Source organism: Phlebotomus argentipes, unplaced genomic scaffold (genome assembly GCF_947086385.1).
Source record: "Phlebotomus argentipes unplaced genomic scaffold, Phlebotomus argentipes genome assembly contig_42, whole genome shotgun sequence".
Classification (NCBI taxonomy): Eukaryota; Metazoa; Arthropoda; class Insecta; order Diptera; family Psychodidae; genus Phlebotomus; species Phlebotomus argentipes.
Window position 1 is genome coordinate 592,887 of NW_026776171.1, and position 25,754 is coordinate 618,640.

At 38.1% G+C, this 25,754-nt stretch overlaps 1 protein-coding gene across 1 annotated transcript in view; it reads left to right on the forward strand.

Moving 5' to 3' along the window:
• The window catches only part of LOC132257217 (membralin), a 32,568-nt gene that overhangs the window by 838 nt on the left and 5,976 nt on the right, over nt 1-25,754 (forward strand). Inside the window, exons 3-7 of the mRNA XM_059754045.1 lie at nt 615-1,490; nt 1,770-1,863; nt 1,935-1,992; nt 3,976-4,059; nt 15,737-15,869. Coding sequence (XP_059610028.1) covers nt 615-1,490; nt 1,770-1,863; nt 1,935-1,992; nt 3,976-4,059; nt 15,737-15,869 — 1,245 coding nt within the window. The remainder of the gene's footprint in view (nt 1-614; nt 1,491-1,769; nt 1,864-1,934; nt 1,993-3,975; nt 4,060-15,736; nt 15,870-25,754) is intronic.

Genomic DNA, 25,754 nt, shown 5'->3' on the forward strand with positions numbered 1-25,754 from the left:
AAGCGCAAGAAGAGCCAAACTTTCTATTGCTTTCCTGGCGTTTTGCTATTATACAAGAAGAGACGTCGAACAGAGTGGCTCAAACCGAGTGTCCGATGCTGAATTGACTGAATTTTTGGTGTAAATTGAAGATTTCACAGCCTTGTAATGGTCAAAACTGCTCAAATTTCCTCTTTTCAGTCTTCTTCTGCACTATGCTAAGTGTCTTAAGAGATATAAAAGAAAAATCAAAGAGGCAGAGCACCGCGACTGAGTCACTTTGTCCCTGGAAGACAATTTGCTAGATTTGTGTTCTTTTTTTTGGCAAATAATCTCACATTTCCTACTACTCGAATGCGGACAAAACCGATTCTTTCGCATGCTTGAAAAATGATGCGGCATTTTTTCTGGGGATTTCTTCTTAAAGCTCTGCACAAAGAGACTTTCCAATGATTGCCATCATCTTTATCTCTCGCGCCCCATTAGAAATGTGTTTATGTTTGGATTTGACGTCACAGAAACCTTAACCTTGCTGCAGAACATGAAATACTGCTCCACTTTGCCCGCGGGTCATGCTGAAGTTGCCCTGTCGTAAGATGTTGAGGCATTGATTGGATGAATCTCTTCTATTGCAGACCAATGCGACGTGCCATTGAACTGCTGATGCTGCTGAAGGCGCTCACGGCGCTGTTCATTCTCGTGTACATTCACATCACCTTCTCACAGACGCCGGCCACGTGCCTGGAGCACGTGAAGGGCGAGTGGCCGCGCGACGGCATTCTGCGCGTGGAGATCCTGAAGAACGCGCCGCCGGCGGCGAAGCTGCCGGAAGTGGAGGAGAGCGAGCTGACGCTGATGCGGAACAACCATCGCGAAGGCCTGGTGAGCATCGATCCGTCCACGACGCTGCCGCACGAGGAGTCAAACGGCGGGGCGGCGGCCGTGGAGGCGGACAAGGAGCCGCCGCCGCCGGACAACGACAGCCACAGCGCCGCGACGGAGTACGTGAAGGTGTACATTGAGACGCAGATGGTGATGATGGAGCGCACGAAGTTCGACAGTCTCTTCTCGGATGTGTCCAAAGGCCTGCTGGGCGGCAATGAGGAGGAGGAGGGCGGCGCCGAGGGTGAACTGGAGACGTCCGATGAGGATTCGATCGTGTATGCCAATCAGACGCTCAACGACTCCGCCATTGCGGCTGCGGAGGAGGAGAAGGAGGGCGAGCTGCGGTCCAGTGTGCCGGAGGTGGAGAAGCTGGTGAATGCCGTGTGGCTGGAGGATCAGTACATTGTGGAGTACTCGCTGGAGTATGGATTTCTGCGCTTGTCATCCACCACGCGACAGCGACTGAAGATTCCCGTGTACACTGTGACGCTGGATCCGGAGAAGGACAAGTGCTTCGGCGATACCTTCAGTCGATTCATCCTGAAGGAGTTTCTGGGCTACGATGATCTCCTGATGGCGTCGGTGAAAGTGCTGGCGGAGCAGGAAGACAACAAGGGATACTTGAGGTGTGTTTTTCTTTTGTGTGTTGCAAGCAAAACCTTGAATCATCTTGGAATTTTTGCAACTCCGCAAGTTCACACACACCTTGTTTTTGCATATGTTGTGTGTTGTTACTGTTGCGCTGTGTGTTTTTCTTGGGCCGAAGAACCCACGAAAAACGAAATGCATTTCAATGAGCGGTGCAAAATTGTCCAATCACGCAATGAAACTTTTATACTTTCTAATTTTTTTCATCGTTCACAACAGAAGATAATGAATGATTCTTTGTGTCTCTCTTGGTGCAGGAATGTCGTGACTGGGGAACACTATCGATTTGTGTCGATGTGGTGGATGGCCAGAGGCTCTTATCCGGCCGCCTTCTTCATAATGCTCCTCTTCGTGAGTTTAATTCATGTCAATTGACGTCTTTTGCCACAGCATCTAATTAATCTCTTCCTCTTCCACTCCAGACTGTCTCCATTTCAATGCTGCTGAGGTATTCACATCATCAAATCTTCGTCTTTATAGGTGAGTGTGGGGGAACTATATGTCTTGTGCGGGGTGGTGAATGTCTCTCCTTGTGGCTTAATTCGTAGCCAATAATTGCCATCACTCTGGCCTCATCAGGAGACCACCAATAAACATGGAGTTTCCATGATGTCAATTGCGTGATCTTCGAGCAGCCATCAGAGTTGCAAGAGCTTTTGTTGTACTCTTGAGATGACAATTCTGCACCAATATTCTATGTTACTCACCAATTTTGGTTCCTAATTGCACCCCTAATTTGACCAAGAAGGGTGACTATAATTACACTGAATGAGGTTATAAATTCCTTAGCATAGGATTATCATTGCGATGCCAATCAATTTCCTCAGTGTGACCTTTTCACTGGCGGAGAAACACTGACCTCCACGCGCGGGATATTCAATATGGAAAAGCCACTCCTTCGCTGCTGAAGCTAAATATTGACGCAATATTGGAAAATATATCGACGGGTGCCTCGAAAACTATAAAAAGTCAAAATCGCCATTTTTCAGCAAAGCGAATTCAAAATTTTGCATTAAAACAGCTGCGAAATTTGCCAAATTTACTTCAAAATACTCAAAATGCCTTCAAATCGTTCGTTAAAGTGAAAATATTGCTCTGTGTTTTTTATTTTGTAAATGTTTTATTGGTATTTATTGCAATTTTTCACTAAAATGTGGCAAAATTAATAGAAAATCTGAAAATATTACTTTTCAAAGTCGATTTTTAATGGTTTTTGAGTCGATTTTATGCAAAAAAAATCAACTTTTCATACTTTACTTGAACTTTTTCTTAATGTTTTCAAAGGAAAAATTTAAAAGATATGAGAAATATTCATTTAAAGTCCAAGGTTTAGGATAATTCTGAAAATCTACAAATATTTTCCAAAAAAGACGTTTTATGCATTTGACTGCAATTTTTGAGACATTTTTCTTGGAAAAATTGTACAGCGTGAACAATGAAAATTCGACTTTTCATTCGCAAAACATGACAATTTTTTTCCATTTGTGCTTTTTAGATAAATAAGATTTTTTTTTTCTATTGTCTCATAAGATACAAATCTTAAAATTCTTGTACAGAAAGAACAAATAAAAGGCTTTTCAAAAATACATAAGACGAAAACTATGATAAATCGACTTTTCATAGTTTTCCATTCACCCGTCGATATGCTGTATGTCTATTAGTGAATGGTTGAGCTTCGCGCTTCATTTGAATTTTCTGTTTTTATACTTGATAATTGTTTTATTATTATTATGTTTTTGCTGTGATCTGAAATACAGGATTACTGATGGTGCAAAATTGTGTGGCAAATCAGATGCTTTTCTCGCAAAATGTTGTAAATTAATAAATTACAGACTATATACAGAATTCATTCAATAATATTCCAACACTGTAATATGTAATTATGGTGATATTGATTTAACTCTTGTGTGCGTGTGTGATTTAAAAAAAAACAGTCCGCCTATGAAATTGAGCAGAAAAATTAATACCTCATTTCATTTGATGAATTTTATTGTGGATTTTTTCACCACACCCTCGTGTGAATCTCGATGACGCGCGCGTGGGGGTGGATTTAATTAAATACCCTAGAGATGAAGGGGTGTTTGATAGCGAACGCTCGGGAAAAAATGTCCTAATTATTTGCTTATTAAATTTAAGGGTTGAATAGATAGAAATAATGAAAGACTTGACACTGTCACATCGATAATAATGATGGGATGAGGGCAATTTTTCTTCTCTCTCTCTCTCTCTGTCTGTCTTTCCCATCCAGAAGCACAGAATGGAGAAGAGCGAGGCGTGATAGAAGGAAAAAAATTGCGTAAAATTACCCATAGAGACGATGAGGCGCATAATGGCAAAAAAAAAGTCAATTGGCGAGAGACAGTGAGGAAGAAAAAGATGGAGAGAAAAGCATATTGATAGACAGGCGCGCTTGCAAGTGTGAAAATTATTAATTTATAACGAATTCTCTGCTTTCATCATCAGTGGATCTGCTGCAGATGCTGGAGTTTAATGTTTCCGTGCGATTCCCGGCTGCGCCGCTGCTCACGGTGATCCTGGCACTAGTTGGTGAGTGTTTCTGAATATTTTGCCCTCATCTCGTTACCTCTGCCAGAGGCAAATGAGGCCCCTTTGCCGTGACATTCGACACTCACTTGCTGAAGTTTTCCTCCACTGCGCGTTTCTGAATATCTGTCGCGAAACGTGCGATTTTTCACTGTCAACAAGAGCCTTTTTTTTATGTCCTCTCACAGATGACATTCAAACATTATTTCAGACTACAAGCTTTCTCTCTCTCTCACACACAATCGTCTTCTCTCAAGCAATTTCATATATATAATATTGAAAAGTATTTTGCCTTGATATTTTTCATATTTCCAACGATATCATACAATAGATTGGGAGATGGGCATCGTTGAAAAAGCGCGTCCAATGTACTTCTTCCTTTTGTAAAATATTTGCAATTTGATATTTGAGCATTTTTATTGGAAAATATGTATTTTTGACAGGTTTCTGCATTGCTGCTTTCTCTCCCACACTCTAAACTTCCCACCTTTTTTTCTGTACACATTCTCACTTAAACTTTCCACCAAATATATATTGAGTGGCGCGAAAAGGTTCGGGGAGTTCACAAAAATATAAAAATCGCCCCCTCAATATAACAAAGTGTGTACATACATGTATGCTGTGTGTATTTGTTACTGAAAAACTCACCTTTGTGTGTTCAACGTGGATTTTCATCAACATGGTGAATAATATTTGCCACAGAGTTGATCGAGATGTTTTGTAGAGTGAAAGATTATATATTTTACTTGTTTTCAATGGTAGAATAACTGAAAATATCCAGAAATAAAAAAGAAAACTATGGAAAGCCAAAATCTCAATTTTTCAGTGGAGCGAGTTCAAAATGTAGCTTTAATACAGCTGCGAAAATTGTCAAATTTACTTTAAAACCCTCAAAACACTTTCAAATCGTCCGTTAAAGTGCAAATATTGCTCTGTATTTATTATTTTGTAAATATTTTTGTTGATTTTATAGATATTTATTGAAATTTTTGACTAAAATATGGCAAAATTAATAGAAAATCTGAAAATATTACTTTTCAAAGTTGATTTTTATTATTTTTCGAGTTGATTTTACCCAATCAAGTTCTAAATAATCTACTTTTAAAGTTTTTAAGTGAAAAAAATTAAAAGATATGAGAAATATTCATTCAAAGTGGAAAAAACATTTTCGGATAATTCTGAAAATCTAAAATTACTTTCTGAAAAGATGTTTTTTGCGTTTGACTGCAATTTTTGAGACATTTTTCTTGGAAAATTGTTCAGTGTTAATAAATATTTCACTTTTCAATCGCAATACATGACAATTTTTGCCATTTGTGCTTTTTAGATAAATAAGATTTTTTTTACTGTTGTCTAATAAGATAGAAATCGACTTTTCATAGTTTTCGATTCACCCGTCGATTTGTGTCAGCGATAATGTCATGTCTTTCATCTACACACAATTGTTATCAACTCTCGGCTTTATGAACGGTGAAAACTCGGATGGATTCCAATATGTAGTGAATTCGTTGGGGAGGAGGCGAAATTCTGGAGGGTTGATGGGCGCATAACTGAATGACACTGGGAGGGTTAAATTTTACGTGCACTATTTTTTATTACATCCCTTGTCTGCCTCCGACTCCGCTTGTGGGCAAAGGTGCACTTATTCTCCGCGACTGGATTTGGTGACATTTCAGGACACTTTCTCCGCGCGACGCACGGAGTCATTATCCGGCCAAAAAGGCATTTGGGCGGCGGCGGCATTGGGTGAGTGGGGGGGAGAAAAATGACGCGAAAAGGCGGAAGATGGAAGGAAGCAGAAGAAAAAAAAGGCATTGGAATTGTCATCGAAGTGAAATTGATATGAAAATAAGATTAAAATTATCTCTGGGGTGCGCGGTGAAGAAAAAAAAAGTTCCTTTTCATCTCTGTCGCCGTCGAAAGTCACAGAATTATTTTCTTATCATTCCATTTCTTGATATAATTTTTGATCTTCCATCAAGAGCAATGTGTATGTCATCATATATAAAGAGTCAGTATATATGTAGGTGAAGAAAATGGAATGTGAATGGCAAAGAGAAAGAGAGAAAGTTTTCAGGCACATCAAAAAATATATTCTTAGTTTTTTTCTTCCCCAATCCATCTTCTTGTCTGCATAATATTTTTTTGCGTGCGTCTGGAGGTGGAATAAACCGCAAAAATACAAGGAAAAATATGTGATGAAGTATTTTCCCATTTCCTTCTGTGTCGCACGGCGTGCGCGCGCGGGGGTGGAAAATATGGTGAGAAAAGTTGTGAGGAATTTTGCAGAAGTTTCTAATCGAGTTTGTGAGTGTCTTCCGGTAATCTTTAACTGAAAGAGAGACAGTGATACGAAGTTTTTGGGGTTGGAGAGATGGAGAAATATCTTGATTTGCCTTTCATTGCTATCTATGTTCCATTTTTTTCTTCTTTTTCGGTGGGAGGATGGCAATATATATTCCACCAATTGGCTTCAGTTGATATTTCTCAATGATTGGAAAGTTAAACTTGACTATTATTGCTATTGATTGGATGTGATTTGATGGGTGTTCTTCGTGAGTGCAAAAGAACTGAAGAGAAGAGTCACACGAGCAATTTGCATGATAAAGTGTGCTAAAGAGAGAGAGAGAGATTCTTCAGTGTGACTCACAAATTCGATGATGAAGTGCGATAACAGATAAACTTGAGTGGCACAATGGAAATTAGCATATTATTGACTCTCTTTCACTTGGTGTATTAGAAGTTACTGGTTTTTTTTCTGTTCTTGTTCTCTTCCTTCTGCAGTCTTTTATCATAGAGTGTGTGTCATAGTTTTGTGAATTCACACCGTTTTTCACATTGTTTCTTTGGTGTGTGTGTGAATTGCATTTGCTTGAGGAGTCTTTCTTTCAACAATTGACTTGATAAAAGCGTATCTTTGCTGGTGAATAATTGAAGTGCCAGAGACAAAACTAAATGATTCATATTTTGTTCTAAGTTTCAACTCTCGCAAGAGTGGCTGAAGTGTTGCAGGATTCTTGGTGACACGAGAGGGTGAGACTCTTGCCGGGGTGAGTGGGTGCATTGTCAATTCGTCGCTCTCGCCGTGACACCAAGAGTTGTGTGGATACCTCAAAGCGACAGTGCGGAGTTGGGGATGTCTTGGAATTGTGGGTGGGTATCGTTCTTTCTCCATTGAGGTGGAAAGCGTCGTCGTAGTCGGCGTTGGGGGGTTGGGGAGAAGGGCATGTTCGCGCGAAAAGGTCGTGACATATATGGGTGAAAATGAGTGAATGTGAGTGAATTGACTAACTAAGTGGCAGCTCAACGGTTGGGAAAATGAAGAAGGAAAATATGACAGAGCCACGTTAATGACGAAGCTTCGCTAGAGACAAATATTATGTTACTTCTTTGCCCTCTCTCACACTCTCCTTGTGTGTGTGTTCGCCAACCCCATAATAGTATCCCAAGCCTTATTTATTTTGTCACTTAATACAATCTCATGGTGTTATATCTTTGGAAATGGCGATATGAGACAAGGAGATGGTGCCTCGTGGGAGTGGAGATGGTGTGACACGCGAGATTCTGCCATCCTTTTGAGCCATGAGAAGTTGGCGAGGCGAGGCGATGCGAGGCGGGGTTGGAGGACAGCCAAATGGATCCTCAAGACATTTTTCTATCTCTCTCTGTCCTCTCGTCGAGTGCTTTTTGTCTCCCACAACACAATCAGTGGAAATGAGATCATAAGATTCATTTTTCTCTTCTTGAATGGACTAAAGACAGCGATGGTTGGGCGGAAGGTGATGAAGGGCGGACGGATGTGTCATTGGGTTAATTTATGAGCGACAAAACTGGCATCAATTGGATTTTTCACTCCAAAATATTGTGTAACATTGATTTTGTCAATGGAATATTGTAACATTTCACCGCCACTAATTTGATTGGACAATTGAATTATGAGCAGTGACACAGTACATGATTAATGGCGGAATTAATTGAATTAAGTGTGCAGAATATCATATTTTGATGCATGATTTAATTTTGATAGAATCTTCAATTGATGACACAAAAGATTTTTCTGACAAATTAAATTAAAGTTGATTTTTGTATGATGTTTTTTCGTTTTTTGTTAAATAGTTTCTGTGAAATTCTGGTGCATGAAGGAATTTTGATGGTTGAAAAAACCATAGTGGAAAAATGTACAGAAGAATCCCAATAAGTTTGTTTTGTTGCCAACAATCTCTCTCTCTATATATATATATACTTTCCAATCTGTGAACAATTGATTTTTGTGCTCTTCATGCACTTCATCTTTGCACACCATATCATATTCCAATGTAGTCCTTCAATTGTTGTGTGACGGGAGGATTGTCAGTGGGTGGGAATATAATATGGTATGAATGTAGAAGGGAAATATTAAAACGCGAATAAAGTTTTTTTTTCCTCCCCCCGTATTAATATATTCATTGGTGCTTTATTGGAGGGCTGATGTTGAGCTGGGAGAGAGTTTTCAGTGGGAGGTGAACTATGGTAAATTCCATCCTCTTTGTTGCTTTTTTATTTCGGGTTCATGAGGGGTGGGGGGTTGATTGGGTAAAAAGTTGCATGGGGAGAAAAAGTGAAAGATGTGGATTTGGGAGAATGTAGAGAGAGAGAGAAGAAGTATGAGTATCACTATAATAAAGCCAATTTGGTGTGCTATTGTAGAGTGTATGAGGAGAAGAAGAAGAGGAGAAATGAGATTTCGGAATGGGATGAAAATGCACAACAAATTGAAGACTTGAAATAATGTATGGAATGTCGTGAAAAAAGTCACTCATTGCGCGCAATCAGAGATAATTTCAGGGTTGGCTTTTTGATATGAGAGGCAAGAGAGAGTGTGTCTGTCCCTGTAATTTGGGGGGTTGTGTGTGGTGTGTTGAAGAAAGTCACACTCTATTATGAAAGTCCATGCATCACATATACTTGAGTGTCAATTGCGGGACGCACTCTGGCAATGTGTGATGAAGATGATGTAAAATTACACTTTCATTGAGCTCTTGATGGGAATTGAGGGTGAATGCTTGATGGACAGTGTGACGATTAATTTAAATGCATTGAGTCTGTGCGGCACGAGTGAGGCATATGTTATGCATGACTTAATCGAATTGGAATAAATTAATGGAATATTTGATAAATAATTAATCAAGCTATTCATATAGTTCAATTGTCTCTCGCCTCTCCAGATAACTCATAATAATGCAGAATTGTAGGATTTGTCTTTGCTTATAGACACACACACACACACACACGACACTGAATTCAGCATTTGATGAGGTGAAATTGTTTGATATGAAATCTGAAATACGAAGCGTGTATTGATTATAGTTGAAGATACGTTGATGGAATCTAAATTGACGATTGTCAGTGGGATAATTACGTATTAAAGAAATTCATTTGGCTTGTTATGCAACAATCTAACTAGACTTTAAACCGCACTGTTTGGATAAAGAGTTAATAAAAAAATATATTTGCTGTGTTTCACCTCAAATCGATGGATTTATAAAATACGTACATATTTACCGAATTTTTTGTGTGTGATTTCATATCACTATCAAATGTACATATGGATAAAAAAAGGGGAGTGAAAATTAATTGAAAAGTTATTAAGTTTATTTGTCATTTATTTGTATGTGAATCATACATATTTATTTACATTTGATAGCATAGCAGCAAGCTTTAATCTTTATGGGTGCAATTTGATATTTAATTGATGTGAATTGCGGATTAATGATGAAAATATTAATGGTTAAATTGTTGAAAATGAAAAACACTGAATTGTGAACGTAAAATTGATGGATTTACAGCGAGATGGTGAACATTTTAAAGATTCTCACATTGAGACACACCTTGAGAGGAAAATCTCTTGGCGCACAAAAAATAATCATTATTGTACACAATGTTGGACGAAGTGGAGGAGGATGGCCTGTAATACGGTATATTTTAATTCCACTTCATCAAATCTTAGACATAATTGGCAACGACTTGTTTTTCAAGCAATTTTTCTTGTGAAGGCAAAAGAAAATTTTCCTATCTGTCGAGAGATATCAAAATTAAGATTAATTTCTATCGAATTTTCCCTTCGTGCCTTGTTTTTGCACATCCATAGGAAAAGAGACTCGAGAGTGGAATTTTGTTAAAAAAGTGTGAGTTGAAGAGAGATAGAATGACTGAGTGAGGATATTATGGAAATATTTCTTTCTGCTCTTCGCCTTTGGTTTCGGTTTTTTCTTTCTTCTTCTTCCCAGAGAGAAAAGAGAAGATGTTTTTGACATGGTTGCTCTGGATTGTTTGATAATGATGCAGTCAATGAAATTATGGTTCTGCTTTTTTCTCGCTCAGCTCAGACTTATTAGCATTTTTGACTGATGATGTTCGAAATTTTAATTCTCACATTATTTTGCATGGTGTTTTTGTAAAAGGACAAAGTTGAAATTGCTAAAGTAGAGGAGAAAGATGAGATTTTTCTTACCTTCACGCTGTGCGAATATTGCAAACGTGAGTGTGTGAGGATAAAGCGCTGGTTTCAACCTTCTTTTACAGGATATAACTTTCATATTTAAGGCAATCAGAAACTTTAATTGACTGAATGTCTCATGAATTTTCTTTGACATAGTGTAGTGACTTTTCCATCCCCCCAACCCTCGATTGCCAGCGAGACAGGAAATTAGTTATTTAAATGGGAAAATGTCTTCAATGGCGATAGAAAGACGTGTCTTTTAAGTTCTTGTTCGATGTTTTTTAGCGGTTATCCTTTTCAGAGGCGGTTCTTTTTAGTCCATGGCAAAAGATGTATTTTTTCTCAAAAGAGAGTTAAGTTTTCTACCATTTTCCTTTGGGTTAAATCTATCGAACCCTTTTGGAGGAGCTTTCATGGATCTTAAATATGTTTGTATTCACAGTTTGTGTATTTTATTTCAATTTCATAAGTGCTTGAAGAATATTCCTGTATTTTTATTTTCTTTATTAATACTATAACCACTTGTTGGTGTTCTTTGAGGAATACCGATTTTCTTCCCAATTCCGATCACTCGAAATGTCTCCATTATGACCTCCTCTTGAGAGTCATTGAGGAAGAGTTTATTTTGATTTGAAACACTCAAAGATTTCTCGTGTGTTCCTCACAAGGCTCAACAAGTGGGAGGAAAAACTGTGTGAATTTCGACGAGGGTCGAGAAAAGTGGGCACAAAAAATCGGAGAATATGTGAGAGGGTGGAAGAAAAAGGAAAGAGAAGAAGAAGAAAAGGGTTGAAAGGTGTGAGGAGGAAATAATAATAAAATGGATTTACACTTCTCTAAAATTTCCCTACTGTATTCAATGGCATATTTCTCAGCCCCGATGTTCGTCTTCTTCCTTGGGAGGAAAAGTCTGTGAGTTTGTGTGTGAGAAGGTTTTTTATTGATTGTTGTGAGGATGCTGTTGAGGATGAGGCGGAGATCGTGGATAGCTTTCAAGTATGTGTAACCCTTTTCAGTGCCAATATAATAGTTGTCAATTCGTGACAGTCAAAGGGTCGATTTTTGTGTATAACTCTGATTCTTTTGACACTCTCTCACATCTCTTTTTCAATGCACACTTTTGTGTGACACGACACAAATTCTCACTCTCTCTCCCTCTCTCTCTCTCTCTCTCTCCCGTCAAACAATATATAAATTGTGACAAAAAGTACATTTGTAGCGTCAAAGCTTTCCTTTTGACATCAAAGCGTGCGCTTTGCTTTCTCCACTATACATAGTAAATTCACTATTTTTCCTCAACGTGATTGGAGCCCTTTTCCACTTATTCTTTTTACCACTTTTTTCTCCATCTCTACTAACAATGAGGTGGAATATGAATTTTTCGTAGAAAAATGTGAACATTTTGTATTGCGTTGTGTTGTGTTGTGTGAGTGTGTGAAGATGAAATGAGAAGTTTACGATATTTTCTCACATTACTGGGTGGAAATTTCTTCCAATTCATGGCTGAAGCTGAAGAATTTGAGAAATCTGAGAGAGAGTGAGAAAAGCCAGTATTATTGCTCTTCATTCTCGTGCCAGAAAATTTAATGATGTATAAGTGTCATGTTGAGATGGAGGCGCCTGGTTGTGGAGAAAGGTATCATTTAAGCTCAACTTTCATTTCACACTTTGCATCGCTGCTCTGTCATGATGATGATGGCTTGTCAGAGTGTTATGAATTGAATGCAATTTGAGAGCTTTTTGCCACACTCTCTCTGTATAAACCTCAAGTTGCCAATAAATGGTTGGCACGCGGGTGTGTGAGTTGTATTGGCAAATATATGTATTTTTGTAACCATGCGGAGAGTGTGAATTGAGGGGAGAGAAAAAAAATAGTCAAATTGGTTATAAATTCATATTTTTCCACGGTCTCTCTTGTCACACAAATCACTTTTAACATGATACGCTTGTTGCAAATTACAACCCATACTTTCCACGACTTTTCAGCATATATGGATTCATGTGGCAAATATGATGCTCATATTCACATGAGAATCATTCAAAATTGAATATGATACTTTTATGCCCGATAAACGAGTGTGATTTGTCATAGTCAGTCTGTCGTTGTCAATTTAATATGAATTTTTTCTTCTGCCCAACAAAATGGACAATGAATATCAGAAGGAATGACACACCGAATCTCGACATTTTTCCTTACAATTTCATTATAATCTGTTGCATTTGCAAAGGACGAAGTGAGGATGATGATGTGCAAGGAAAGGGAGATGATAGTCTCTTCATTAACCGTAAAAGGTGGCAAGAGAGAGAGTTGAAGTGACAAAAAGAGGCGAAAATTTCTCTGAAGGGAGATGGGGTGGTTTTTGGAGAGATTACCTCCAGAGTCCCGGAAGAGAGATAGTATCTTATTAATGGACTTTTTTTTATGCACTGCACGTCGTCATCGTTGTCGCGTCGTCACAGATGAGTGAGTGAGAAGGAGAGTGTGTGATGTGAGAGAGAATGTGGGAGAGCTTTTAGCTTTCTTGCTGTATTTTTACTGACCCTCTGAGCGCTTACATGGTGAATTTGGCTTATAGCTATACACACACAAGTATTTTTCGAAGGTTGCCATACATACATATTTGACAAAAAAAAGAAAGATGATATATAGAGGAGCTGATAAAAAGTGTGTGATGCTGAAAACATCAAATGCAGAGTTGTGAGTGAAGATTTATAGATGAATATGGTGTTAAGTTTTGGGGGATTGAAAGTGCTTTGTTAAATCTGGATGTCTTTTAAACTATAGAAACCATTGAATCTTCAACTCTGCGCCAAAGTGTGAGTGTGTTGAGGAAGAAATTCATTTGAAGTGTGTCTTTGGCTGTGCGAAATCCTTGTCCAAAATGACGAGATCCAAACATGCTCCATTCACGACTTTTCCTGCGGGGGTGAGTCGAGAGAGTGGGTGGCAAAATTCGATAACACTGCGAATGTGTCTGTGTGTCCCTGCAGAGTTATTTGTCTCTAACGGGCTCATTGACACACCGGATATTTGATATTTATAGATGATACTTCCGATATGGGGGCGATACGGTTTGGCAGTGAAGGTGGTTGAGAGACAGGAACAGGATTACGTGTGTGCGAAGGAAGAGAGCGCACAAATAATGACTGTGAGTCACTGGTTGCTGATAAATTTTCGATTCATTCAAAACATATTATTATTACTATTATTATTGATTAGGAGTGTATGAGAGACACATAAATTTCTTTTTTTCGGGAGGATATGATTAAGGATATGTTTTACATCTATTTTGGGGATTTATATAGATCGAACTGACTGCTTAGCCATGGGCATTGTAGTGGAAAAGTATAGTGTGTGTGTGTGATAAAAGGGACTATCCAATTACAAGTAATTTTACACGGTCTTTTACTTCCGACTCCTGTCTCTTGTGCCTTGTGCCTTTTTCCTTTTACGCTCCGAAAAATACCGAGGGAGAAACGGGTGAGAAAAATAAGGTTATAACATCATCAATTTGTGCTTTTCCTTAGTTTGTGTGATGATTTATGTAATGAATATCAGGCGGAGAGAGAGTGAGGATGGTGGAAATGGTGAAATTGTATGGAGGAAAACAAGAGAGAATGAGGAAGTGAAAAGAGCACCGGGAGCGTCATGTTCAAATCACATTAATTTGTGAAATATTCTCACATTATCTCCTATTTCCTTGCACCATTATTTTCCACAGATTTTTTTCTGCCTGACAACGTAAATACATGATAAAATCTGTGTTGATTGTTTTTGTGTTTTGGATTCCGAGAACGCAAGTTAACAAATTGTATATGCAATATATTTTTAATTGAAACACGGTTGCGAGGCGCTAAATCATTATATATTTATTTGATATCAAGCAGAACCTGTAGTTGAACAATAAAATCACTGTTATAATGCACTCTATTTGGATGATTTTTAACAAAAATTATTTTGCGTGTAATGTTCAATTAGCAGAAGTTTTTAATTAGTTGCAAAAACAACCCCTTTTCAAAAAATATATTCCATCAGTCGCACGGGAAATTGTTATAATTTGATGAAAAACCTGTTTTTTTGTCAAACGACGAGAAAATATGCGTTTTTAATAATGAGTGATGAAATATATGATGCATGAAATGTAATATGGTTAATTTTGTCAATAAATTTAATAATGTGGTACGATAAAGTCTGATGAAGTACGTAAAACCACATAATTTTCCAACATTTCATGGGTTTTCATTGCGCAGTTGAGAATAAATAATATTAAAAAAAAGCTTTAATATTGCATTTTTTCGGAAGGAGAAATTCTTCGTGGCGTCTTCAAAGTATATCAATCATGAGGGGGGTGAAGGGAGAAATCCTCTGAGAATGCAATTAACGCTTGGAGTGATTGCAGAATGTACAATTGCATTAGGGAATGGTCCTCGGGATGGGGAGGGCCGGAAGACAGAGGATTTTTCCCTCTCATGTGAAATTAAATACACATGAGGACGATATAATGGAGTTAAGAATTCTCATTCACTTTACATCCTGGCCCTGATGTGAAGCACTCTAACCCAATATTTGCCCAGATAGCGGAAGAAGACACAGAGTCTCCCATTCTGGTGGAGTGCTCTTAATGAATTTTTTCCGTTGGTAATTATAACCACAAAATTTCATTGGACATAATTGAATGAATTTATGCCACTTTCAGCACTATATGCTCTCTTCAATGCCACTCTTCAGGGGTGCTAAAGTGTCGTTCAATGACGAAAGGAGTGGGAATTGTGGGCATAAAATCGATTACAAGGGGTGCAAATTTCGTGAATGTGTATGTTTGATACCACTTTCTGCTTGTTAAATCCTTCCCTGGGTAATTTTCTGGGAAAATTTAGCTTTAAATTTTGGAATTTTGAAGAGGTTCATTCAACAATTATATCAAGCTTATACTCAATTTCGTTCTTCTTGACAAAGTTTGATTGAGAATCTGACTGCATTTTGAGCATCGAAGTGATGTGCAGAGGGATAAACGGAAGTGTTCTTGAGGATTATCGCATCTAATTGTATTTATTGAGTGGAAAAGACGATTGGTGGAGGTGATGAGAAGAAATATTGGTTTATTGATTGAATTTTCTTCCAACAAGAGAGAGAGAGAGAGAATTTGATCTTCTCAGGGATTTTCTATTAATTTTTGCTCCTCCTTTCATTCTCTTTTGCAGGAATGGAGGCGATTATGTCAGAGTTCTTCAATGACACCACCACGGCTTTCTACATTATTCTCGTTGTTTGGATGGCAGATCAATATGATGCCATTTGTTGCCATACTTCACTGACAAAGAGACACTGGCTGAGGTGAGTCCATTATGTTATATATTTGTCTCTCACAATCAAGATGACAGTGAATTTTCTGTAAACTGCGAGGAAGAGAAGGAAAAAATGGCACTAAAGCGATTGGAAGATATACAATTTTACCTTATTTATTTGCCAAAGTGACCAAATAGTTTGCATTTTGGGCACTTTTGCAAAACAATTTACACTCTTAAAGCTAACTGAGAAGAAGATGTTCGTGAAATGCAAACAACACACTTTACAATCACTCTCAGAGTCACAAAACATCCCTCAGAGCGTTGTGCTTCACCTTGATTTCTTCCCATGATGTGTTGCCCGAGAGCGAGGGAACATGCGGGATAGAGATGAAAACATTCCCACCCGCAAGAATACACACACTGACACAAACACACACACAGGAAAAGAGGGTGGGAAAGCCAGAGAATACACGTCCGGGAGGGCGGAAAAAGGCGAAGTGGAAACACCAAAATGATTAAATTGCTTTTAAAACAAACGAATGAATCCGGAAAATACTTGCTTGATATTTTTCTTACCTTTTTTTTCTCCACCATCAGCGAAACAGTGTCTGTATTATTTTTATTATTATTACATATTATTGTTCTTACTCTTGGTTGTGCGACTTGGCTTTTTGTTTGGCTCCAACACGCTAAGAATTGAGACAGAGAGAGAGAGAGAGAGAGAGAGAGAAAGAGAGAGATTTAAATTTAATTTGTTTGGACTTAAGAAAGTACATCGCTATGATGGGAGAGATACGAAAAAAAGAGAGTCTTTCGCCGTTGAGATGTGAGTGAAATGGAAAAATATGAAATATAATTTTGTCTATATTTCAATTTTATCCACTGTATTTATTGTCTTATGCATGCAAAAGCATGCCAAAATAAATACAATTTCACTCTTGTGTGTGCATAAAACTAACTATGGTATGGGCGAAGATGGGGGGGGATGGAAATATAGTTGAAACGCAGGAAAGAAAATATTGTTGGAATATTTTTGAATAGTTACTCTTTTTCCCATCCAAACAGTGTGTTTTATCCTCTCTTTTTTTTCGTCTCATGGAAATTTTTCAATTAGGAAATGGAACTAACAAGGGTTTTATTGTTATTTTTTTATTCATGGAAGCTTTCATGTGGAATTCCTTCAAAATGAAATATTTTCTGTTTTCACAATGATAATAATTATTTTGAGCGGCACAATTTCCTCCCCGTCATGTAGTTTTCCATGAAAATCATATGTGAAACTGAGAGAATGAATTCGTAAAGAATGCTCAAACATTTTGATTGATGGTGTGTGAGAGGAGAAAATGCAGAAATCAATTGAATTTGAAATATTGAAAGCAAGACTATCTTGCCAATCAGGCATATTTAGACGCATTTTGTTACTAAATACTTTTGGTTTGGGAATGATGCGAGAAGAGATGTTGAAAAGAATTCAAAGTGTGTTGGCAAAATTGCATAAGAATTCCCTTGTTGAATCTTTTCCATGAGAGAGAAGAAGAAAAACTAAGTAAAAACACTATCCATGATGGAATAAAATCTGGTTTTGTATTCCATGAGGGAATTTTCACACTCTCTTTCCTCTGTCTTCAGTCTTCGTGTATGTCTGGAGAAGAAGAAGTAGAAAAAAATATTATAATAATATGACGAAGAAGTGTGTCTTGCATGAGAAATCTTTTCCATCATATATGTTACAGTGTGAGGTGGATCTCAGTCTCCTCCGCACAGTCCTCAAAATCACCACACCGGGAGAGATGTACAGTGGGAAAGATGTGTCTCGTGTGTGTGTTTGGTAGTCAGGAATCACAGGGGAGAAGGCAAAAAGAGCCATGACGACGGAGATATTTTCATGTTTATTTTCCGTATCACCAGCTTCAGTATACCTCAAGTTGGTCTTATAGTGCCTTTTTGCCCATATTTGGAATACGTCCAGAGTTGCCACTTTTACCATGAGAGAAGAGATAGTCAGTGGTAATATTTATCCAGATGAAAATCTTTTCTCACGTGCAAAATTGTCACAACTCTACTTCGCTGAGCTCTGTGTGTGTGTGTGTGTGTGTGTGTGTGTGTGTGTGTGTGTGTGTGTGTGTGTGTTGATAGAGCAAACTTTGGTGAATGTGAATATTGAGAAAGTATCCGAAGCTGAGAGATGTTGGAGGGTGGCTTCTTATGAAAATGATGATGCACCCCTAAAGAGCATCCTTTCACCACCTCGTACATATGGTATTTGTGTCTCGTTGAGGAGATGATGGGAAAAATGTACACAGAATACACAATCTAATGCTCTCAAAGCTCAGTGGAAGCTTTTGTAAATAGGTTTATCTTGTTTTTGAAAAATATTATGCAGTCTAGAAAAGAATTATATTTCACATCTGGTCACGGGGTGAATTTAGCCATTTGATTAGAATCACTTACCATATACAATTGCGTCAACTGAAGCCAGTGCAAATAGTTGTTTTGCAATCTGTGTGATTAGTGGTTTTCAGTGCAATTCACCTACTGAAAATAACCACAGAGATTCGCGTACAAAATTGTCATTTTGTACTAATTGTGAATGTTTACGAATTTTGTATTTTTCAGGGGGCAGGGGAAATTGAAAATATTGCATCCACTTCTCATCTCAATAATATTATGCACGAGAAATACATTGAAATTGCATTAGAGGGTGTTTCGTATGTGGTTTAGCCAATTAAGAACTAATTTATAGTTTATAGAGTTGTCTGCTGATATTCCCACTACGTTTCAATATTGTGGTATTTCTGCATTAATTTAATTTCATAGATATTTGGGGGGCTTTGGTGAGGTTGGCACACAATTATAAACATATTCGATTAATCTACTTATTAATGTTATTTGATTGGGCAGAGAAAAAAAGAATTCTATTGGAATTTAGCACTGTTTTGAGGTGTTTAAAGTGTGTTTCCCAATTGTGGTGTTTTTGAATAAATATTTCTCCCAGTTTGGTTGATGTTGGAATTTTGCAATAAAATTGCCCATCAGGAATCTCTCGCCTCAATTGCTGCTGAACCTCTGCAAAGAGACCGAACTTCATGATGGATTGAATTCAAAAAAGAGTTTTGTGAGTGATTTTAATTTTCAATTTCATTTAGCACCAAAAAAAAACGGACTAGAAAGGTTAATTTTGTTTCTAAATGTCTTGCACATTTTGTGAAATAAGGTCACAGTCCAAGTTGAGCGAAGAGACTGGATTTAGAGTTTGCAAAATACAGTACAATTCGAACATTTATATTTTGTTTACTGTGGGAAGTAAGAAAGGGGGATTTTCTGTTTATTCTCGATCAACTTAAAACTTCACAATATTTCGTCATGGAGAAAAGAGAAGACAAAGTCTCTCAGTGGAGGAGAGAAATCGATGAGGAGGAAAATAATCCTCTTGTACCCTTATTATTTCCCATGCTGGCGCTTCTTCACGGAAGATGAAAATGTGGACAAACATTTGGAATGAGAAAAGGAGAGAGAAGTAGAGAGAGAGTGGGAAATTTAACAAAGATAAAATCAAATATAAATCCTATTGAGATTTCTTTAGAGATGTGCTCTTCTTAAACTTTGATTGATACAAACCCTCATCGGATTCCATGTGATTGAAAATAGTCTATGAATATTTCCCTATCTCTTACGTACACAACTCATCCGCTGAGAACATGCTGTGTGAAGGCAGAACTGAAGAAGCAAGCTTGGGAGCATCACTAAAAAGATATATAAAATTTCATGAATGATTTGATTTGAAAATCCATGAGTTTTTAGGGGTGAGAGGGAGAATTTTTTGAGTGGTTGAATAAGGCGAAATAACATTTCGCCAAACCCCCTTTTTCGATAAACAGACAAATTTCTGCAACAATATAACTCTCGATCCACTCAATTTCCTCGTCATTTTTCACAGTCATACACCCCCTTTTCCCATTTCCATATTCCTCTTCCCTCAATACATAATTTTCCTGTGATTTCGCAAGAGTGCACCTTTTTCCTGTCCCATTTCCATCTCCTCAGGAGAATTTTCTTTCGACATTTTCATCCTCCACAATTTCCTCCCACCCCCGCGTGCGCGCCACCGCTCACTGTCAGAGTTATTTTACGGGCACATCACGAAAAGAATGTCAAATTGATTCATTTTTATTACATATTATTGTTATTATCTGTTGCGAACAGACACAAATAATGCATTCAGTATCTATTTGGCAAACAATGGAATGTCGTCTTTTGCAGATCGTTAAATTTTTCTGTCCCACCCACACACTATGTTTCTTGCTTTTGCCACTTGCTGTGCGTAAATTCCATCCTTAGCTGTCTCATCCAGAATGAAGAGCCCCCTCGCTTTCCCCACACACACTCTTTGAGAGAGAGACGCTGATGATTTTTAAAACAGGCCGACAAGACACACATTTCCTCATTTTTCTGCCACTTCACCAGTGGCGGCAGCAATAAAATATCTCTTAACAGTGAAACATCATCCGGAAAAGCGACCTGTTGTGTACATAAATATAATGTATATAAGGCATATGATGTTTAGATGAAATGTTTGTTTGTTGAAAACATATACCTTTTTCCTGGCGAATAGGCTCTAAATCACAATTTGTACCGATGTGAATAATTGATTTGTGAAAGCTTTTATCCAAACCGATGCTTTTACATCTTTTTATTCCCCCTAGTGTAAATTTTCAATATATACATTTTGACCAACAGTGGAAGGAGGGGGGAGAGGAACTTTGTAAGATTTCGGCCCGTTTGACCGTCAGATTTTACTAACAAATAATTCAGAGCTTAACATGATGGTTTGGGGATGAGTAAAAGGTATGAAAAGCTGTCTTAGAAAATGATTCTTCAATGTTGCTCGTCAAGCATGTCGCATTATGTATGTAGTTCACTCAATGTCTGTGACTCATTGAGAATGATTATTAATCATATTTTAAGTGGCAATCAATTGGCATTTTCTTCTCTTTCAACCCACACCCACCCACTGCCATATATGCCAACAATGCACATGGAAAAGTTGACGATGCGATGTTGTCTCGCCTTGGGTTTGAGTGAGAATGATTGGGCACCGACACACACACACAGTTTGATGTACATCAATATGCTGTTAAAGCATGCTGCTGGAGGCCAAAGTATATTTTCAACCACCCGCTGTGACTTGTATTTTTCCGAGGGTGCACATGAAGCCGATTGTGTTACCCACTGTATGTCGAGTTGACATCAAATTGACTTAACGTTCATCAATTTTGCTAGTTTCACTCCTCAACCTCCCCCCCTCTGTCATGGGGTGTGTTTTGCACCCCGCAAGGCAATATGGAGTCCTCCGTATAATATTTTTCCTGTGGCTGGGATACAATATTTTGCTGGGTGTTTGCGGATGTGGCAGAGAGGGTGGGAGTTTCGGAAAAACAACCCCCCAACTGATTCAATGATGGAATTGGCGACGAAACTATTAATGGATCCACATCTCGATGATGGTGGGATGTTTTTATTGAAATGGGAGACCATTTGACCACTCAAATTTTATTTCATCTTCCACAATATTGATCTGGAAGTTTACCAAAGAGTGAGAGAGAGAGAGAAAACGAGTGGATGGAGTTGAAAGAGCCACTTTACCTGTCTTCTTATAAGACCTACTTAAATGCCTGTACTTGAATTCTTCAAAAGACTCAATTGGTGTGTTGTATGGATTACAAAGTTACCCCCTTTTCCAGCAATTTATGACGCTCTGCGTGTGTGTGGTGAGAGTGTGAAGGGTGGTTTTGGCGGAGCATACACACAAAAGAGGGGAGAAATTGAATCCTTTCGCGAACACCATCCTCATACATGGTAATAATGTATACGCAAAACTCATAGCAAACTAATTAGATCATGAGGAGTTGCTATGTGTACTTGCCGTTGAAGGGAAATACCCTCTTGTTCCCATCATTATATTCAAGTCATCATCATCATTTTCATCTTGAGGCCCTCTTCTCTTCGTTTACATTTTATTCATATTACCAGGCAAAACACTGATTTGTTTTATTGTATAATTAGGATACAAGGAAGAGGTACACTGTTAACACTCCGTGATGAAAAATCATTTGCAAAAGTGTTCAGACAACATCTTTGAGCAGAAGTAGAAAAATATATATGTAATCTGCAGTGCAGATTTTGCACAGAAGGCAAGAGAACGTGTAATATGGTTTATATGTTGGGGAAATTCTCCATCCCAAAGTGTGCGGAACAGTTTCCAGCCGGTTTATTGGAAAAATACGATGCGTTTGGAATGCAATTTGAGAAATTGGAAAATATGACTTTTGGTTTTTATTGGTAAAACACTCTATTTCCGAGCCATTTTCTGCGCCACATAATAAAATTTTTATATACAATCCAACCCCTGTTATTTGATTCTCTTCTCTCTCTCGTGCATATAAATTAATATACCCAATATATACCATCCCTTTTTTGGTTTTGCCCTGAGATATTTTGATACTCCGCCTCTCCTTATCGTATCTCGGGCCAGGATAAGAGATAAAATTTCTTTCATTGACGAAAGAGGCAATGCCGGAAGACAAAACACTGAACCGTAATCAATTTCTAATTGAAGACTGCTTCGGTCGAAGATATTCAATATCTGTATTTCTTGTTTTATTCTCTGCCCATCAAATTGTTTTTCTTTTTATGCTCCAAAAGGTTTTAAGGTTTGAACGAAAGGGTGAAATCTTTGTGGATTTTTTACTGTTTCCTTGTTTTTGCATGTTTGCGAGCGTCAAGAATAACTTTAAAAAATCAATATAAATTAGATGGTGTCAAGTCAATTGAATTGAAGGCAATTGGAACCAGACAAAACATTAGCACTGTTGTCCGATGGTAATTCGAATCAATTGGAGGTTTTTTTCTTCAACATCTGCTGGATGTTGATCTCCATGGGATACAAAACAAATTAATTTGCTTCTACACCAGCCATATTGGCTGTCTTACAACTGGTAATTTGGTTAATTGTCTCTCAGGACTCAGTATAGGTCTAGGTTTGGGGCTTTATCAAAATCCAAAGTCAGGATCTTTAGGGAATGGTCTTACACAAGGCTTTAAAATACCCACAAAAGTCCCGTGACATTTGAGGAATCCATTGCCTAGGGTTACCTATCTCAGTAGAGGCACTATGCTTAATTCACTGAATTGTTTTACCACATGAAGCGGGAAAAAATGGAATTGTGTTCGTGTGTGTGTGTGTGTGTAAAACAAACCTAATATACTATGGGGAAATTTAATTAAGTCGATGAGTGTATCCACCGCACTGTTACCTCCCGACCTCATAACCATTGAAGCTCTGTAAACATATTAGAGATGGTGGCACACCCTGTGTATGTTCAGTCTCACACTTTTCCCGTGGCCGAAGCGACCCCCTCTTGAGTCCCTGTCGCCATTGCAATGAAAGAGTCCCAGAGTCGAGGTGTTTTGTGTCTCTGTGTGTGGGAGGCTTGATAAACGAATTGAAATCATTTGAATTAGAGTTTGCCTTAATAATCGGAAAAGGGGTTAAGTTAATTCAACACTATAATTCACGTTCCAGCACCGCACCGATGCCCATCCCCTGGATTGAGGGGGGTGAGTGGGTGGTGTGCTGGGGTTATTTATATGATTCTTCGGTTCCACTATTGCTATAAACACCCACCGGCCGCACAGGGAGAGTGAGAGAGAGAGACCATTGTGGGTTGGGACTCACCGTCCACTCTTGGTCTGTATTCGGAACAAATATCTCGTGGTGTCTGTGGGGGAGAAGGATGGTCTGTATGTGTGTTGGAAGAGGGCACGAAAGGGTGTTTGGCAAAGGCAGGCAGGGGGAGTGAATTGACTTGGTGTGCCAAGAATTGAAGGTGAGCAGGAGAGAGAGAGGAGTTGAAGCAACAGGAGAAAGAAACACAGCTATGGGTTATTGTTCCAAAACTCCAGCGTGGCGGGCAAAGCCACTTTTCCTCAATGTGAAAATTCGCTGTAAATAATTGAAAATGGCAATTGAGGTGGAAATTCAATTACGATTGTTTATATGCGCCTTCGTGGAAGGGTGAGTGTGCCGAAAAAGGCAAGATGTCTGGACGCTAAATTAGTTAGATATACACAGTCATAGGATAGATACAGATTCCTTGAGAATTTCTCTATTTAATTGTCGTAAATTTTCCCATCTTGACATTCTATTCTAAGGGGTTGGAATATGTAGCATATTCAAATGTATAATTTGAGTGAATTATTAGTCACCTCAGCGCTATTTAGGGTTTTATATCTGTCAATCTTCCACCGGGCTGTGCACAGAAAGTTTGGGGAAAAGCAAATAAGCTCTTAAAATTGTAAGAGCAAACAAGGAATTCGTTGGGTGGTTTTTTTTATTCTTTCCTCCTTGACTTCCCGACTGATGGAATTAAATGAAAATACTTCGTGATGCACGATGAAAACTCATAATCACAGATGAACCTCTAAATTCATCACACGTCACATCCCTAAATTTTTTTCTCCCCCGTCGACCGAATGAATGTTCCCGCGGGAGCTGAGTTGTGTCACAGTGGATGAAACAATTATAAAATGGTGAATAGGCGGCAATAAGGAAATTAATTACTTTATTGTCCTTCCCAAACGAATACACACAGAGAGACCAAATTGCCTCTGTGGAAAAGAGAGAATACTTGCACACCCACAACTATACAATGTGTGGCTGAATTCCCGGAAACAAGTGAGAAAAATTATGACACTCATATCTGATGGTTATTGGGACGCGCCGGTATACATTTTTTCACCCACTTTGTCTCCCTCTTTCAGGGTTTTTTTTTAATATTTCTGCGGGCGTGTCACGATTGTAAGAGAGGAGAAGAAGAGAAGTAGGGACAGTTGGGGCTTGTTTGTTCACTTTTCTCGAGCGTTTTCTGAGTCACTCTGTTTCCAATGGCACGTCAGAATGTATTCAGAGAAATTACTGTCTTCCAATTGGGCCTATTTTTCAACAATCTACAGTGGCAATTGGAAGTTTAAGAACAAATAATTTCAATAGAATCAGCAAATTTCCTCTCTGTGAATTAAATTGTGAATAATTTTGGGTTTATTGTTACCTCAGAAGTTGGTATTAAGACCATAAAATCGACTACTATTCCTGATGCAGATATTTGACTAAGTAATTCTTTTACGATCTGTGCAAATGTTCAGATAGGGAAGAAGAAAAAAAATTCCTTTCTTCACCAGACACTTTGGCGATGTGTGAAATTTCTGTTTTCCACGGACGCTTGAATGGCAGAGAGTGTGGGAAGCTAATAAATTTTATTGTAACACACAAATTTATATGCGATTTTTATTTTTTCCTCATGCGTGAGTGTGCTTTTTGCCCTTCTCACTCCACACTTTGGCAGACAGATATGCTTGGTGGAGATTGGGTGGGAATCCAAGATGCAAAAACACCATTAAAATTTCATAGATTTCCCTCTGAATTGCTATTCAGAGTGCGTAAATTTTTCCACTCCTCATCATCATCTCAAATATACACATGTTTTTGCGTGTCAGGGTGAGAAAAGAGACATGGAAATGATGACTTTTTGAGTCTCTTCTTTCTTTCTGTTTTGTTCTGTTAAATAAAGAATGAAAATAGGCGTGAAAATTTTATCGAAAGCGTTTATTATTTCTTACCAAGTTTCTTTATTGGGCTCCTTTTTTGTGTTGTTGTTGTTGCTTCAGCTCTTTTTTTTCAATTCCCCTTTCAGTGATTTTCCCGGGGAGTTCTTTTTTTTCACCCTTCGCGGAAAAAAAGGAAATATGGTGAAGGGAATAAATTGTAATGGCATGATAATTGCTACTTCGGGAAGTAGAATTTTTTACTCTTAATCCAGAAATACATTTTATACATGTATTTAAATAAAAAAAACTACAAATGCTTTCAAAGTGC